The 17,527-nt window shown below is 38.7% G+C and overlaps 1 protein-coding gene across 1 annotated transcript; it reads left to right on the forward strand.

The window, feature by feature from the left end:
* Nucleotides 1-522: 522 nt before the first annotated feature.
* Nucleotides 523-13,691, forward strand: LOC115439062 (low density lipoprotein receptor adapter protein 1-like). The gene is made up of 3 exons (XM_030162958.1): nucleotides 523-834; nucleotides 7,793-8,432; nucleotides 11,298-13,691. Exons 1-3 carry the CDS (start codon nucleotides 826-828, stop codon nucleotides 11,381-11,383), a joined length of 735 nt encoding a protein of 244 aa, XP_030018818.1. The 5' UTR covers nucleotides 523-825; the 3' UTR covers nucleotides 11,384-13,691.
* Nucleotides 13,692-17,527: the final 3,836 nt, after the last annotated feature.

The raw sequence follows: 17,527 nt of genomic DNA on the forward strand, positions 1-17,527 counted from the left end.
TATTATTATTATTATTATTATTATTATTATTATTATTATTATTTTAATGTCTTTTTAATCTATTCTTGTAGTTTTAGTCTATAATTTTGCTTTTAATCTTCTGTACGACACTGTTTTTAATTATACTGCTGCTTTATATCTTTAATCCATTCTTGTCTTTTAGTTTATTTTGTTTTATTTTTTATTATTATCATTTTTTTTTTTTTTTTTTTAATTTTGGTTTTCCCCTGTAAGTTGCTTTGGAAAATTATTATTGTTATTATTGTTATTATTATTATTATTATTATTATTATTATTATTATTCCAGATATCTGAAGACCCCCACCCACTCCCGTACCTGACTGTAAACTTTTCTTCTCCTGTGAACACCTCCCCCTCTTCTTCATCCTCCTCTTCATCCTCCTCATCCTCAGCCACCGCTCCGACGCCAATAATTGCGCGCGTCCCCGCCCCTGTCGAGCCCGCGCCCCCTCCGTTTATAACCGTCGTCCCACGGGTTGTGAATCAGTTCAGACCCACGCGTCACACGGATCCAGAGGAGCGTGAATCAGGCGGAGGAGGAGCCGCGCGTTGACGCACATCCACGGCGTATTTCCACAGGAGGAGACGCGGACGGAGCTGCGTGGACCGGCTCAGGGGTTTTACGCACGAACGCTTTTTATTAGAGGACGCGAAAAAGTCTCACCTGAGGTCCAAACGGCGGTCCAGCCTGTGGTCCAAAAGGAGGTCCAAAAGGAGGTCCGAAAAGGAGGTCCAAAAAGGAGGTCCAAAAAGGAGGTCCAAAAGGAGGTCCAAAAGGAGGTGCACGAGGAGGACGCCGGGTGCATGAGACAGGTAAGACGCACCGAATCACCGTCTAAAATGACCTTATTTAACATTTAATGCACTTTTATGTTTATTTTACTGGTTCCTCTGTATATTTTTTTACATATATTTATTCTTCGGTAGGTTTGGCAAAGAATTCGGCATCAAAAACCAACTGCATTTTTGCGTTTTTCATTCGACTTAAAATGCGTTTAATGTGACGCAAGAAGGGTCTACAACAGGTGAAACAAGTATCCGATTAAATTATGTTGGAATGAATCTTTCAGAGGTTAAAAAATAACCTGTTGGATGCAAACTTTATGGATTTTGACAAACATTGTGAATGAAAGTTGTGTCAGGAGACCTGTACTGTTGGACTATGTGCGGATCTGCACTCAAGAATGCACAAATTTAATCTTTATCTGGCTTCTTTAATATTTTATTCGTTGAAAAGCATATGTTTGAGGTATTGTTGGTGATGTCTAGTCTATGTTTGTGAATTCGGCTGGGAAAAAAAATTGCTGAGATGTTTTCAGACTGATAAATAGTACTGCAAAGTTGGTTGCGAATGCATTTTAATGTGATGCAAAAAGGTCTAGATCAGGTGACTCAAGTGTGTCTGGTTTAATTATGTTGGAATGAATCTTTCAGAGGCTAAAAATAACCTGTTGGATGCAAACTTTATGGATTTTTGACAAATATTGTGAATGAAAGTTGAGCCAGTGGACCTGTACTGTTTGACTATGTGCAGATCTGCACTCAAGAATGCACAAATTTAATCTTTATCTGGCTTCTTTAATATTTTATTTGTTGAAAAGCATATGTTTTAGGTATTGTTGGTGATCTCTAGTCTATGTTGTTAATTTGGCTTGGAAAAAAAAAAATGCTGAGATGTTTTCAAACTGATAAATAGTGCTGCAAAGTCGGTTGCAAATGTGTTTTACTGTGGCCCAAAAAGGTGTAGATCAGGTAAATCAAGTGTATCTGGTTTAATTATATGTTGGAATTAATCCCTTAAAGGCTAAAACAACTTATTAGATGCAAATTTTACAAATGTTTGACAAATATTGTGACTGAAACATGAGCCATAAGACCTCTAGTGTTTGACTGTGTGCGGATTTTCACTCAAGAAAGCGCAAATTTAATGTTTACTTTGCATTTTCGTTCATTTATTCGTTGACAATCATATGTTTGAGGTGTTATTAGTAATATGTAGTTTCTGCTTGTTAATTCGGCATCAAAAAATGAATGCTGAGGTGTTTCAAGACGGACAAATAATGCTGCAAAGTTGACCAGGAATGTGTTGGATGTGGTGCAAAGTGTCTGATTTCATTGTGTTGAAATTAAACCTTCAGAGGCTTAAATAACCCTTGAGTCGGCAAATTTAGAGCAGGTTTGGCAAATGTTGTGAACTAAATATGAACCAAAAATGCCTCTGTTGTCTTACATTATAGTGGGACGTCGTCTTAAATGATAAGTGAATCCTTCAAAAGTGAAAAAAACGTCACTTTATTGAGTTTTTCTTAAATATATGATGTTTTTTTAAGCGTCTTAATGATCTGATTCCCTCTAGTGTGAGTCTCTATGCTGATATTCAGTCTAAAGTGTGCTAATTTAATGTGAATTTCAGGGTTTTTTAATGTTATTTGTTGCATTGTGTGGTTTTGGTTATGATTTCTAGTTAGACTAGTTTTAAAGGAGTTTTAAAATAGACTAGAAATACATTTAATGTGTTTCCTTATTATTTGATGCTTTCTTTGATGAAATATTTTTAAAAAAGCTACAATCAAGCACTTTTTTTTTTAGCATTTTAACAAACATTTCAGTGAATTTTGTAACTGATTCTGTCTAAAGTATTAACATAATCCCAGTTTTTTCATCATCTCATGTTAATTTTTTAGTTTTCAATGGAATATGAGAATGTTTAATGCGGTGCAAACAGGACTAAAGCAGGTCAAGGCCTTTCTTTCGTTGTATGTGAGGCTTCTGTAAATGACAAATGCATCTGTCATAGATTAAAATAAGCAGTTGGTGGATTTTACTTGTGCTTTTCTACAAATTAACTGATTTAACCAAACAGATGAGACATTTAATCAGCGTTTCAGGACCACATTGAACAGAATGAACTGGATCTGAAGGGACTTTACACCAGTCAATGTTTAATCAGATGTCAGAGGGTGGAAAGTTTGACGGCGTACATAATGTTAGCCTCAGAGTATAATTACCCAAATCATGCACTATATGGACAAAAGTATGTGGACATGTTGAATTCAGGTGTTTGTTTTCTAACAGGGGTCTGGGATACAAAACAACAATGACAAATGACATAATGTAGTTTTATATTGAAATAAATATGATACTGATTATTAATATTGATGTTTCTGTGTCAAATCATCTTACAGTTGTAGACATGATGTGTCCCAATATTTTTGTCCATATAGTTTAGAAACATAAATATTTTTCATTGATTTGTTAATTTGGTGGATTATTTGGTTAATTTTTGTTAATTTATTGATTATTTTGGTCTTTTCACTCATTTTCTTGATTATGTTGTCCATTTTTGGTTCATTTTTTTGATTATCTTGTTCATTTTGTTAATTATTTTGGTTATTTTTGGTTATTAGGAAGAAAAACCTCCCAGTAAACTTTAAAGAAATATTGATGTATATATTTTGTATCTCAAATCCTCATGAACAGGACCTCTTACAGCTGTAGACATGATGTGTCCCAATAGTTTTGTCCAGATAGTTTAGAAACATCAATATTTTCATTGATCTGTTCATTTTGTTGATTATTTGTTTTTGTTTTTTTTGTTTTGTTTTGTTTTTTTTTTTAATTTATTGATTATTTTTGGTCTTTTCGCTCATTTTCTTGATTATTTTGTCCATTTGTGGTTAATTTTTTTGTTTTCTTGTTCATTTTGTTAATTATTTTGGTTATTTTTTATTATTAGGAAGAAAAACCTCCCATTAAACTTTAAGTATCTATCTATCGATCTATCTAAAAAACCTCCCATTAAACTTTAAAGAAATATTGATGTGTATGTCGAGGCCCAAAACGGAATCTGGCCCGATTCAGAATCGGGCCGGCCCAGAATGGAATCCTGCTGCTATAATGTTATTTTTATACCATGTTTAATGCAAATGATCTAAATTATGACAAAAATCAATACATGGAATTTGCAAATATGTGAAAACAAAATGAAACAAACAACATTTTAATTGTAAACTATAATACACTTTATTTACAAATAGAACCTAGTGGTACTCCCCACCAATATATGGTACAGTGAAATCGACTGAAATTGACAATAGTTACTCAAGGTATGTAAGACTGAAAATGTAAAATTATGACAAATTATGGAATTATGGATCATTTGCGTTAAACATGGTATAAAAATAACATTATAGCAGCAGGATTCCATTCTAGGCCGGCCTAGAATAGAATTCCATTCTGGGCCGGCCCGATTCTGAATGGGGCCAGATTCCGTTTTGGGCCTCGACATATATATTTTTGTATCTCAAATCCTCATGAACAGGACATTTTACAGCTGTAGACATGTGTCCCAGTATTTTTGTCCATTTAGTTTATAAACATCAATATTTCCCTAAAGTTTAATGGGAGATGTGAAGAAAGTAGATGTTAGTTGTGGTAGAAAATAATTTCAGTCAGAGCAGGAAAAATATTTTAGAAATTTAGAGGACGAACATTTAAAATCATAGTCATGGATTAAATAAAATGTTGAGAGAAAAAAAAACAAACATCTGAGGCATTTTGGAAGCAAAGATAACATTTTAAACCAAACTAACAATGCAGTGATGTTTATCTCAATATAAAACTATATTCTGACATTAGTCATTATTGTTTCTTATCTCAGACCCCTGTTAGAAAAGAAACATCTGAATTCAACGTGTCCACATACTTTTGTCCATTTGTGCATGAGTTAGGCACTTATGCTAGGAGGCTAATGTTTAAATTATTGAGTCAAATCTTGTGCTCATTGGCAGGAAATGGAAGGTTTGACAGTAACCCGGGCTGAAAATCCACCTGTTGGAAGTGAAAGTGGAGTGTTTGCATGTTTGTGGACCACACATGTGCTCTGTTGTGCATCTGTGCGATGTCACACACCGGTCAAAGAACGCCATTGTTTGAAGAAAAAATATTTTGGTGGGAATGCGAAGCTGCTTCCTGCGCTAACAATGGCCGACGACGCGGAACAGTCGGCGGTTCTGGGCTTCTGAGGAGGGATCGAGGATGTTGAAAGAATGGGCCAAAAAAAAGAGAAAGGGGGAAAAAATAAAGCGCGACACAATGGAGAACGGGCGCTAGTGAGGGTTCGGAGGATGGGACACAATGGGAGGCCAGAGGACGCCGTTGCATAAGAGGCCAGTTAACAAGGTCACAACGTTCTATAAAACTCCCAGAAAACCCGGTGATTAGAGGGCGACGTGGACCAAAAACACCCACATCAGCGTCTGAATCAGTGGATTTCTGCACAGATAAGAAACCACTGCGCGTCTGTGAGCTGTAGAGGGCAAAATGAAGGCGTCAACGTCCATTAAATGGGTCAAAAATGGAAGTAATTTCATGTAAAGTTAATCAAATACAACACGGCGACTTGTAACTTGTTCAGTGTGAACAGAAATGCAACAAACATCTTCATTGGATGCACTGATCTGCAATTTTTACAATGATTCATTGATGTCAACGATATTTAACAAGTGTTGCTATTGGCTCTGATGGTTGATATTCAGAAACAGAAGTACGTAAATGCATACAAGGATAAAATAGAAAATGTAAGAAAAAAGGAACTCTATACATATAAACTCTATTTATATAAGGACATGGTGTCTGTATAGTATAATAGTAGACTATAATGGCTCATTGAAACAATGATTAAAGGGCAACATGGACCAAAAACACCCACATTTAACTTTTAAATCAGTCAGTTTCTGCACAGAAAAAATGCACTTTAAGTAGATTTCATTCACTGTAAGTCTGTGAGCTGTAGATGTAAAAATAAAGGCGTAAACGTCCATTAAATGGGTCAAAAATGGAAGTAATTTCATGTGTAGTTAACCAAATGCAACACATCGACTTGTAAATTGTTCATTGTGAATATAAATGCGATAAACATCTCCGTTAGATGCATTGATCTGCAATTTTCATGTTGATTAATCGACATCAACGATATTTAACAAGTGTTGCTATTGGCTCCAATAGTTGATATTCAGAACCAGAACCATAAATACGTACAAGGAACTCTTTACCGGTCGATGTTGTGTCTGTAATACATTCTAAATACATGATTATAATAGAAAATATCAGAAAAAAATAAACCCTAAACTCTATTTCCAGAAGGACATGGTGTCAGTTTAATATAAAATTGGACTCACCAGATAAACCTTGCTGCTCAGTCCTGTATCTATGTTTGATATTCACACTTGTATTTATTTACCTGGTTTCATGGAAGTCCTGTTTTCAGCTCCTTTGTTCAGATATCTAAACCGATCACCAGCTCTAGTTACTGAGAACGTGTGCTGGTTTAAGTTTAAGGCTGACTTTGTTCCAGTTTATCGTCGTGTTCAGTGAAAGTTCACAGTAAATATTTAATGCCGGCGTCTGTAGTAAATGAATGTTCGTCACTGAAATGCGTCACTTTTGCAACTGATCCTGTTTGGAAGCATCTGTTCTTTTCCACGCTGCAGAACAAGCTGTGCTGACAGTGTTGTTTATGTTTTTTTTTTTCTTCAAGGACACACTGGTGGAACTGAATAAAAACTGGAACAACTACCTTTGATTCTTTGAAATCCAGGGTTTTCAGAGCAGTTTTATGAGACGACTAGGGCTGTGTGTTAGAAAGAATCTGGCAATACGATACAAATCACAATACTAGGATCACGATACGAGATATCACAATACTGTTAAAAAGGCTGTTTTTTATTTAAATGATTATTTCCTTGAAGAATTGAATTACACCAGTAATCTGCACAAATACTAAACACATTTTTATTTGATCGCAACAGGATCTAATGCCATATCACAAAATGTTCCGTGTTCAAACTGAAATTCTGTTTTACAGACATTACAGTTTCAGATCCTGTTCAAATGTTCTTTCTGTGATTACTCACCTGAATCTCTTGCATTACGGTGAACAATATCGACGTGCCATCCACCAGAAACAAACCATGTGTTTACGTTCAGAGCCGGGAGGGAACTCGGGCGTCTTTGGAATTTTTTGTCGCGACGTGAATTGTGGCAAACCTCCCTGCAGCCTTAAATGTGTAACAAATAATCATGTTTCATACAGACACACCGGCCTGTAACACAACAAATGTATTTAACTGTGTTCATTGATTAAAAATCGACACGTTTTAGAGCGTTTTGAAAGCTGTCCTATTAGCATGTTGGTAAGCAGGCTGTGACAATGGAATGCTAGCGGCTACCATGTTAGCTTGCCGCCAGCAAAGGCAGCGTGAGCCTCCATTTCCCACAATGCACATCGTGACAAAAAATTCTGAAGATGCCCGAGTTCCCTCCCGGCTCTGGATGTAAACACATGGGTTTGTTTCTGGTGGATGGCATGTTAAAATTGTTCACCGAAATGCAAGAGATTCAGGTGAGTAATCACAGGAAGACTTACAGATTCATGATACTGAGGATATGACTGAGGTTTGACAGATTTGATGAAAAATTGGTAAATGAAAGTGTCCCGCACCTTTTAATAAAAGTGTTAAATAATAAAAAAGAAAAAAAACAAAACAAAAATGAACCTCCACCATATCTGCATTTGAATAAATATCTAAAAATATTGATGCAGTACTTTTTAATATCGATACAGTATTGTGAAATGAAATATCGTGATATACTGCAGAACCGATATTTTCTTACACCCCTAGAGATGACTCCTTTGTCTTTGTTCGTCTGTTTCTTTGAATTATTGATGACTGTTCCTCTAACGTCAGCGTCCTTATCTTCGTTCTTTCAGATGCAACAGCGCTCCATTCCCAGAGGATCGGACTTCCATCCCAACATGTCTCTGGGAACCTTCCACCTCATGCAGACCCTTAAAAACTCACCGGCGGCATTTCGGCGTCGCTTCCGTCGCGACCGTACCGAGTCCCTATCCCACGGCGACCCACTGTTCAAGGTCCACTACCTGGGAACCGAGAAGATCTTCTCTCTGGACCGAGAACAGGCCCAGGACGCCATCAACCACCTCCTGGACGGTATCGCTAACGGGAAGAAGCTGAGCAAAGACCACGCCCTGGTGGTCCGGCCCAGGTACGTGGAGGTCAAGGAGCTGAGTACGGGTCGGCAGCTGACCAAGACCTACCTGCAGGACATCGCCTACTGCGCCGCCGATGCCAACCGGCCCAACGTCTTCCTGTACATCTGCAAACACCACGGGCAGCAGCTGCAGTGCCGGGTGTTCTGGTGCAGCCGGGCCGAACGGGCCAGGGACATGACGGCCTGTTTGGCGCATTCCTTCCAGAAGGCGTTGAGCGACTGGCAGCAGGACGGTTCGGCCACGCTGCAGCCCGACAACAAGAACAAACGGATGGACGAGTCCAACAACGGCCTGGCCAACGCCAAGAGTTCCACACTACCGGCAAGTCTGGGAAAAGGTGAGAAGAACCGACAGAACCGCTGAACCCATTACATTTACACCAGTACTGGGTTTCAATAACGGTTTTATTGAGATATTTTTTTTTAATTCGTGGAGACTGGGCTCTGTAGTTTGAACAGGATCATCTCCTGGTTTTTAGAGCTGCAACCAATTAATCGATTAGGTGCTTGAAGTGAATGCAAAAATTCACGATTCGATTAGTCGACTAGAAGTGATTGAAGGGAAATATTCTATTGCAGTTTTTCTGAATTGAAGCTTCTTTGTGCGTCACAATAAGCGTCCGTGTGAAACACAACAGTGGAACCAATGTTTAACAGCAGAGAAATGAAGGAAACAAAGCTTGGATTCAGGAGAATTGTGGTTGAATGATTGTTTTTGGATCACTTTGAGTCGATTAATCGGTTGCAGCTCTACTGGTTTTCATAGTTTTACACATGTCTCCACCTGTTGTATTTTTGTTAGGAGTCATTTCTTATTGTTTATTTGGATCTTAGGCCATCGCTATTCTTCCTGGTGTCCACACCCATCACAGATGTCTTTACACTGCAATACACAAATTATCAAAAACACCCACACACAAAACGACCAAACAACACAATTAACTAAAAACCATTCATTACAATTTCCAAACAAAAACCACATACATGCTATACAGGACCTAGCTCAATTAACAGTACCTCCCGATGTCTTCAGTGTTAAACTTATTTATTTAGTTCTGTTATGTCTGAACATGTGGAAAAACTGTTAAAATCGTAGAAAATATGAGGTGAAGACCATAGCAGGAAGTTTAATTCTGTCGTAACTACGTATCATGTACGATCTCTGAAATAAATCCGATAATGAACTGAAACCAGGGTTTATGGATTATCGTATTTCTGAAGTGCATGTAAACACATCAGATCTGATTATTACAATGATTTGATTATAACCGTTATTGGATTAGTATCGTCATGGAAACAGGCTCAGTATCTAATTTCTAGCATCATCGGGTTATTATTATTATTATTATTATTATTATTATTATTATTGCTGTGTCATTGTGTAGAACTGCAGCTCCTTATGTTTTCTCTTCCTCTGGATGCTTCATTTATTCACATACAACACACACTGTTCCCTTTATGCATGAAATATGTTATGAATAACCCATAAAAACCCAGTGGTACTTTTGTGGCAGTTCCCACACTGCAAATTTAACTCTTTAAGTGCCAGACAGTTAAGGGGCTAATAAGCCTTAAAAGTGCCACAGAATTTGGCCGTTTTTCAGTATTTCGCGTCGTTTTCATAATATTTGAAGAATCCTGCAGGAAACCACTCGGTAACATCCGACCGATTGCTGATTAGATCCAAAACGCACCGGACGCAGCCGATTCATTATTGATCGTAATTTGCATAATTAATAATAATAATAATAATAATAATAATCTTTATTTATATAGCACTTTTCATACATTAAAAACTGTAGCACAAAGTGCTTTACATATCAGTTTAAAAATCAGTACCGCCCCCCACCCACACCCACCCACTCACCCGCACACACACACACACACACATATACATGTAAACCCACAAGCTCACACATACTTAAGAAGACTGACTGAGCACGGGTAGACCAGAACAAAAATGTACAAGTAAAAGTAAAACATCAATTTAGGAGGCGCTGTCTCAGGGAGCCATCCGCACCAGGAGGCAGCCGCCGACCCCGGCACCAGCAACACAGCCCCGCATCCCAACTAGTGGGAGAGGGCCAACTGGGACCCTCACCCACCAGAAAGGAGCGGACCCCAGTGAGAGAAGGCGCCACAGCCCCCGGAGTCCACAGCCGCCCCCCGGCATGGAGGGCTCCCTCTGATGAAACACCAGAGAATAAGAAACATTAAAAAGATATAAAAATATTATTCGGTCGCGTGACCTCAAATTCCCGTCTGCTTGGTCTCAAAAGGGGGACACAGAAAGAACGTCATCGAAATGTGAGAAAGAAATGGGGGTGGATGGTTTGTTTGTACACAAATGTGGCGTGTTCTCCAAAGCCGATCTGATCGGCCCGTGGCACTTTACAGGTTGTTTTCGTAAAGCCGATTTAATCGGCCCATGGCACTGAAAGTGTTAAAAAACAAACAAACTTGGATATAGAAAGGTTAGATAATTTATCTTGTTTTAAGAGTTAATTTCTTATTTTAAGTGTTCTTACATCTGTAGACATGTTTATTTCTAGCTTTAACAATTTGAATTCAAAAAATCTTGTTTTCAGTACCTTTTTCCTCAGATTTAATATTTTATCTTGTTTTCAGACACCCCTTTTTTGCATTGCAAATGAATTTTCGCTCCATTTAACTTTTCTTAAGTTATTTATCACCATTTATTATAATATTATCCTCTGCATTTTGCATTTTTCAGGGTAAATCCTGTATTTTTCTATATTTAATTCACTTATCATGTAGATGTTCATTAAAGCTCAGAGTAAATTCAAAGTTTATTATATCAAAGCTGAAGAAAAAGTGACTTTCAGCCAAATATATCAATAATTACTAAAACTACCTTTTTACGCTGATGACGATGTCACTTATGTTCATATACATAAGTATTTATTTGTGTCATTTCCTTTTTCATTAGTCATATATGAATTGTATCCTTCAATTGCACTTATTTTTCTTAATAAATTTCAGGTTCTTAACATGTTTTCAAGGATAGTTTGTAGATGTAAATATTTTTATCGTGTAATTTTACTGTTTCACACTAAAACCAATCTGATCCATTACTGGTCTGAATGTGGAACCTGACCTAAAATGGTCTATATTTTTATGATTAGTTCCAGATTTATTCATTTATTATGTTGTACTCACTTCTTTTGCTGTTTCCTCCACAGTTCGCTGGAAGAAGAGGGGTTCGGTGTCTCGGAGCCCCCTCAGGACCGTCACCAGGAGGGGCTCATCCTCCGACAGCTGGAACTGAACCTCCGCCGGACCCCCGTTCATCCGACGACCAAACCTCGACGACTGCATTTGAGGAAGTGGAACCATGACGACCTGTGGGAGGGTGTGGACATGACCAGCGAGTGGCTGCGATTGGACGGTTTTTGGACGATGCCGGGTCGCGTTGACTTTTGCGATGGAAGTGTCCGATGCGGTGCGAGACCCCGCTGGTGACCAGTTCCAACCATATGAGGACTGGACTGGTTTAAACCCACGGCCAAGAGCTCGGTCTGACCGACTAAACGGACAAACAACTGGAAAAGTGTTGATTTTCAAAGGTCATTTTTATTTAACTGACATTTGCTAAAGCTCTTGATCATTTTTTTTACATTTTCTTTTAACCCTGTGGCACAAACATGTTTGTCGTTGCTGTTTTTTTTTTTTTTTTTTTTTTTTTTTACATGAATGGATATTTGTAATGTTTCCAGAACTTTATTGACATTGTACATGTTCTATCCTTAAGGTGCATGAATAGTTCCAAATAATACCAGCGCGTCTTTTCGGAAGTGAATTAAAATGGAAGTTGACCAATAATGGATTTTTACAGGCGGATCGTATCGATTGTTGGGTTCATTGAGCAATATCACCCAGAAAACTGTTGAAAGTTGACTATTGACATGTAAAACTGAACACCTAAGTCAACATAATAAATTAATTAATCAATAAATAAACAGCAGAAATCTGGGTGATTCTAGGTGCGAATTTTTTTTTTTTTTTTTTTTTTACAACTTTTAAGGCATAGTTCTGATGATGCTAATGGTTTTTATCATGAAGTCGACCTATTGTGGATTTTTACAGGCCGATCGTATCGATTGTTAGGTTCATTGAGCGATATCACCCAGAACACTGTTGAAAGTTGACTAGTAAAGTGTAAAAATGAACACTTAAGTCGACATCAAGTCAATCAGTAAATAAACAGCAAAAATCTGGGTGATTCTAGGTGCGAATTGTTGTTTTTTACTACTTTTAAGGCAAAGTTCTGGCGACGCTAATGGTTTTTATCATGAAGTTGACAAAAGGTGGATTTTTACAGGCGGATTGATTCCGATTGTTGGGTTCATTGAGCAATATCACCAAGAAAACTGTTGAAAGTTGACAATTGAAGTGTAAAACTGAACACCTAAGTCAACGTAATAAACTAATCAATCAAATCTGGGTGATTCTAAGTGCAAATTTTTTTGCAATTATTTTTTACTACTTTTAAGGCAAAGTTCTGGTGATGCTAATGGTTTTTATCATGAAGTCAACCAATAGTGGATTTTTACAGGCCGATTGTATGCGATTGTTGGGTTTATTGAGTGATATCACCCAGAAAACTGAAAGTTGACTATTGAGGTGTAAAAATGAACACTTAAGGCAACATTAAATCAGTCAATAAATAAACAGTAAAAATCTGGGTGCGATTTTTACTCCTTTCAATGCCAAGTTCTGCTGATGCTAACGGTTGTTTTTCGTTTCATCCTGGTGCTGAATCTGTAAAACTCAACATCTCAAAAGGTCATTTATGTCCATGAATTATAACCAACATGCGCCTGAATTAGAAATGAAAAAACCCAGTGTCAACAGAATCCCACCCCAGGAAAAACAACCCCCGACTGTCCACGGCGGCATTTGCATTTATGTGGAAAGCCTTTGGGGTGGGGGGTGGGAGTGTTTGCATCCGAACACTGGGAACGCTGTGTTCCCGTGCGGAGCCTCGATGTGGAATGTGTGTCCGTGCACCTGCATTCCGACCGGGGGGGAAATTTGAGCCCCAGACTGGTCTTAAAGGCCCCGAAACCGACCGTGACTCTGCATATTCAACAGCCTCGGCGCCAAATGATACGATGTGGTTGGACCCTGAGCCCGGCCTTCCCTCTGCGCCCTTTTTTCAACGTACCCTGGTGCATTAAAGTGACACTTCTAGGCTCAGATATGTGCAGTGTTGCATAACGCGCTCTCATGACGGCGATTAAGGTGTTAAGGTTTACACATGTTTCAGACAGAGGATGGTTCGGACCTTTTGCCTCTATGCACCATCACTCCTCAGTTAGTGTTTTTTTTTTTTTTTAATTTTTTAAATTTTTTTTGGACCAAAACTAAGCTAACAGTTGCCTGTGGTTTGGACTGATGTGCCACTAGGTTTTTATCTGTTCGTTTTGTCTTTTTTTTTTTTATGTTCGTGTCTTTCATCCCAAACTTCGATCTCAAAACGAGGTTTGCTCCGACATTTTATCACTGTACTGTTTCGTCATTATGTGCATATTTAATTATGTATTTTATGAACTATTAAAGCTTTTTCTATGACATGTTTGTTGGCTTTTCTCTGTATTTCAGACTCAGTCATGATAAATGGCTTTCATTTCCAGGTTTTCAGATGTTATATTTGGCCGGAGTGAACCAGCGACAGCGTCTCTGAACATGGAGTGGGAGTGGGAGTGGATTCGGGGGTGGCCCAGAGGTCCTGGGATTTTTTTAATCTGTCATGTGACTGGTTTCCCACAGCAGTTCTGCAGTGTCGTCACATTTTTAATGCATGTGACTCCAATAAAGTGTAGGAGGTAAGAGCTGTAGATGGTATGGACCAGGGGTGGACAACCTGGGGCTCAATGTGGCTTTGACAAAAAAATGTATGGAAATGAATTTTTTTTATTTTTTTTAAACCCATAAAGACCCAGTGTGACTTTTGTGGCAGTTCCCAAGTGAATTTTTGTCTATATTTAACCTTTCCTAGGTGATTTATCACCATTTATTATAATATTATCCTCTGCATTTATAATTTCAATCAATCAAACTTTATTTCTATTGAACTTTTCATGCATGGTACATGTAGCACAAAGTGCTTCACAACAAAACCCCCCACTGTTCTGCAGTTGTAAATAAAAATACAAGCAACAAAGTAAAGTTTATGGTAAGAGTTGAATTAGAAGCTAGACTAAACAGAAGTTTTGAGTTTACTTTTAAAAATATGAACACTGGCAGCGGACGTCAGGTCCTCAGGTCGACTGTTCCATAGTCTGGGGCCATAAAAGCTGAATGAGGCCTCACCCGGAGTCTTAGTGTGGACTCTAGGAACAGTTAAGAGATGAGGACCTGAGGGTCCGAGAGGGCTCATATGTTAAAAGCAAATCAGATAAATAAATAGGGCTAAGACCATTAAGACTTTTAAAAACCAATAAAAGCACTTTAAAATCTGGAAAAATTTAAATTTTTTCCAGTGACAGTCCTCTATTTCTCATATTTAATTGACTGACCATAAAGGTGTTCATAAAAGCTGAGAGTAAAGTCAGAAGATATTTGATCAAAACAATAAAGGTGACTTTTTCAGTAAAATATATCATTAACCCTATAATGCCAAATGTATCATATCTGATACATGAGATTTGAAGCCCTCTACATGATAAGTGTGATATTTTTTGTCATGAAAAACCTGATGTAAACAATTAAAAACATGCAATACACAGATAATCCACCAGAGGCCTTTCCAGTGACACTACAAGACTGTCATTAATGAGGAGGGAGGAAGAACTGGGACCATTTAGAAAAAGAATTAACTATTTGTTAAACATGTTTGTGTTATTATGTTTTTGTTTGTTCAGAAATAATATCTGAGCACTGAGACCTGATGGATCAAATATGATAGAAAATTGAAACTCATACATAGAAGTTGATATTTGAAAAAAAATTTGAGTTGGTTGTTCAGAAGGACCAATAACGGCTCCAGTTTCAAAGAACTGGAATTTTCTGTCAATGATTTAATGGCTCAGGCTTTACCGGGTTAATAAATAAATAAATAAATAAATAAATAACTCATTGGCTCTGGTCAGATTGGCTTTTAGAACCATAATTAACCCTGTTAAACCTGACCCATCAAAAACTACCCTCAAAATTATTTTGGGGGGAATTGAGATGTTTATTCGACCTTTTAACAATATCCAAACAAAACATTTTGCGACACTGGGCGTTTTTATAAAGCACCTTATATACCCGCAGTATCAAATTTGATACACACGTTTTTAACACAATATAATTGTACTATAAAGAATCAGTTAAAACTCAGAGCAGTGAGTGAGACCGGCTCGCGATAAAAATAGACAGTTTGGGTTTTTTTTCATTGTTTTCATTTTTTTTATTGTTCTGACACATTTAAGATCATACTGAGCTAAACTGACTTTATCACTGTTGACGTTCCTGAACTCATCCCAGGCCCCAGGGGTCGGTTGGACCCTTTGGTGGTCGGTTTTGGTCCACGGGCCGTATGTTTGACCCCCTGGTGTAGACTGTGTGTTCAGTCTGTGCATGAACACTCATGAAAACTCAGGTTTTACTTTAAAACACATGAACAACTCATTAAAATACAGGCTGTTCACTGTGTTTTTCCCATAATGCACCAGTCCAGGTGGGTGTGGTCATTCCTCTCCGGCCGAGTCCTGGTCAGCTGGACTCGTGGTCAGTCTGGACGTTTCTCTGCCTCGCTGAAGCTCCAGGAGCGACCGGACATGGAGACGGCGCAGAGGCTTCAGCTCCTCCACCACTGAAACAACAACATAAACAAAAACAATCAGAAACAGAAGCTGATTCTGATTCTAATTCAGGATCTGGTTCTGGTTCTGGTTCTTATTCTGGTTCTGATTGGAGGCTGGAGCTTCCACATGTGTCCAAACAGCGCCCCCTGCTGGACTAACCCTGGTCTCCCTCTGGGTTCAGGTGAATTAATCAGATCCAGATGAGGAACATGTGTGAGTCTGAAGGATCTGCAGGATCTGCAGGTTCAGTGTTGGATCAGATCTACGTTTTTAACAGTGTTTGACTGGAATATGACCAGAGTCAACGATGGGTGAGTAGTTTATGTTTAAAAACCTAAAAACTGTTCAGATGGTTCATGGTTTCAGCTGAGGTTTATATGGAGTATCTGGGTTATGTGGTCCATGTGGTTTCTGTGGTCCATGTGGTTTCTGTGGTTTATCTGGTTTCTGTGGTCCATGTGGTTTCTGTGGTCCATGTGGTTTCTGTGGTTGATGTGGTTTCTGTGGTCCATGTGGTTTCTGTGGTCTATGTGGTTTCTGTGGTCCATGTGGTTTCTGTGGTCCATGTGGTTTCTGTGGTCCATGTGGTTTCTGTGGTCCATGTGGTTTCTGTGGTCTATGTGGTTTCTGTGGTCCATGTGGTTTCTGTGGTCCATGTGGTTTATCTGGTTGATGTGGTCTATGTGGTTTCTGTGGTCTATGTGGTTTCTGTGGTCCATGTGGTTTCTGTGGTTTATCTGGTTTCTGTGGTCCATGTGGTTTCTGTGGTCTATGTGGTTTCTGTGGTCCATGTGGTTTATCTGGTTGATGTGGTCTATGTGGTTTCTGTGGTCTATGTGGTTTCTGTGGTCCATGTGGTTTCTGTGGTTTATCTGGTTTCTGTGGTCCATGTGGTTTATCTGGTTGATGTGGTCCATGTGGTTTCTGTGGTCCATGTGGTTTCTGTGGTCCATGTGGTTTCTGTGGTCCATGTGGTTTATCTGGTTGATGTGGTCTATGTGGTTTCTGTGGTCCATGTGGTTTCTGTGGTTTATCTGGTTTCTGTGGTCCATGTGGTTTCTGTGGTCCATGTGGTTTCTGTGGTCTATGTGGTTTCTGTGGTCCATGTGGTTTCTGTGGTCCATGTGGTTTATCTGGTTGATGTGGTCCATGTGGTTTCTGTGGTCCATGTGGTTTCTGTGGTCCATGTGGTTTCTGTGGTTTATCTGGTTTCTGTGGTCCATGTGGTTTATCTGGTTGATGTGGTCCATGTGGTTTCTGTGGTCCATGTGGTTTCTGTGGTTTATCTGGTTTCTGTGGTCTATGTGGTTTCTGTGGTCTATGTGGTTTCTGTGGTCCATGTGGTTTCTGTGGTCCATGTGGTTTCTGTGGTTTATCTGGTTTCTGTGGTCCATGTGGTTTATCTGGTTGATGTGGTCTATGTGGTTTCTGTGGTCCATGTGGTTTCTGTGGTCCATGTGGTTTCTGTGGTCCATGTGGTTTATCTGGTTGATGTGGTCCATGTGGTTTCTGTGGTCCATGTGGTTTCTGTGGTCCATGTGGTTTCTGTGGTTTATCTGGTTTCTGTGGTCCATGTGGTTTCTGTGGTTTATCTGGTTTCTGTGGTCCATGTGGTTTAT

Source organism: Sphaeramia orbicularis, chromosome 18, assembly GCF_902148855.1.
Source record: "Sphaeramia orbicularis chromosome 18, fSphaOr1.1, whole genome shotgun sequence".
NCBI lineage: Eukaryota > Metazoa > Chordata > Actinopteri > Kurtiformes > Apogonidae > Sphaeramia > Sphaeramia orbicularis.

Coding starts and splice junctions, on each gene's coding strand:
- LOC115439062 (XM_030162958.1), top strand. Junction 8,433..11,297: donor ACCGGCAAGTCTGGGAAAAG/GTGAGAAGAACC, acceptor TTTCCTCCACAG/TTCGCTGGAAGAAGAGGGGT.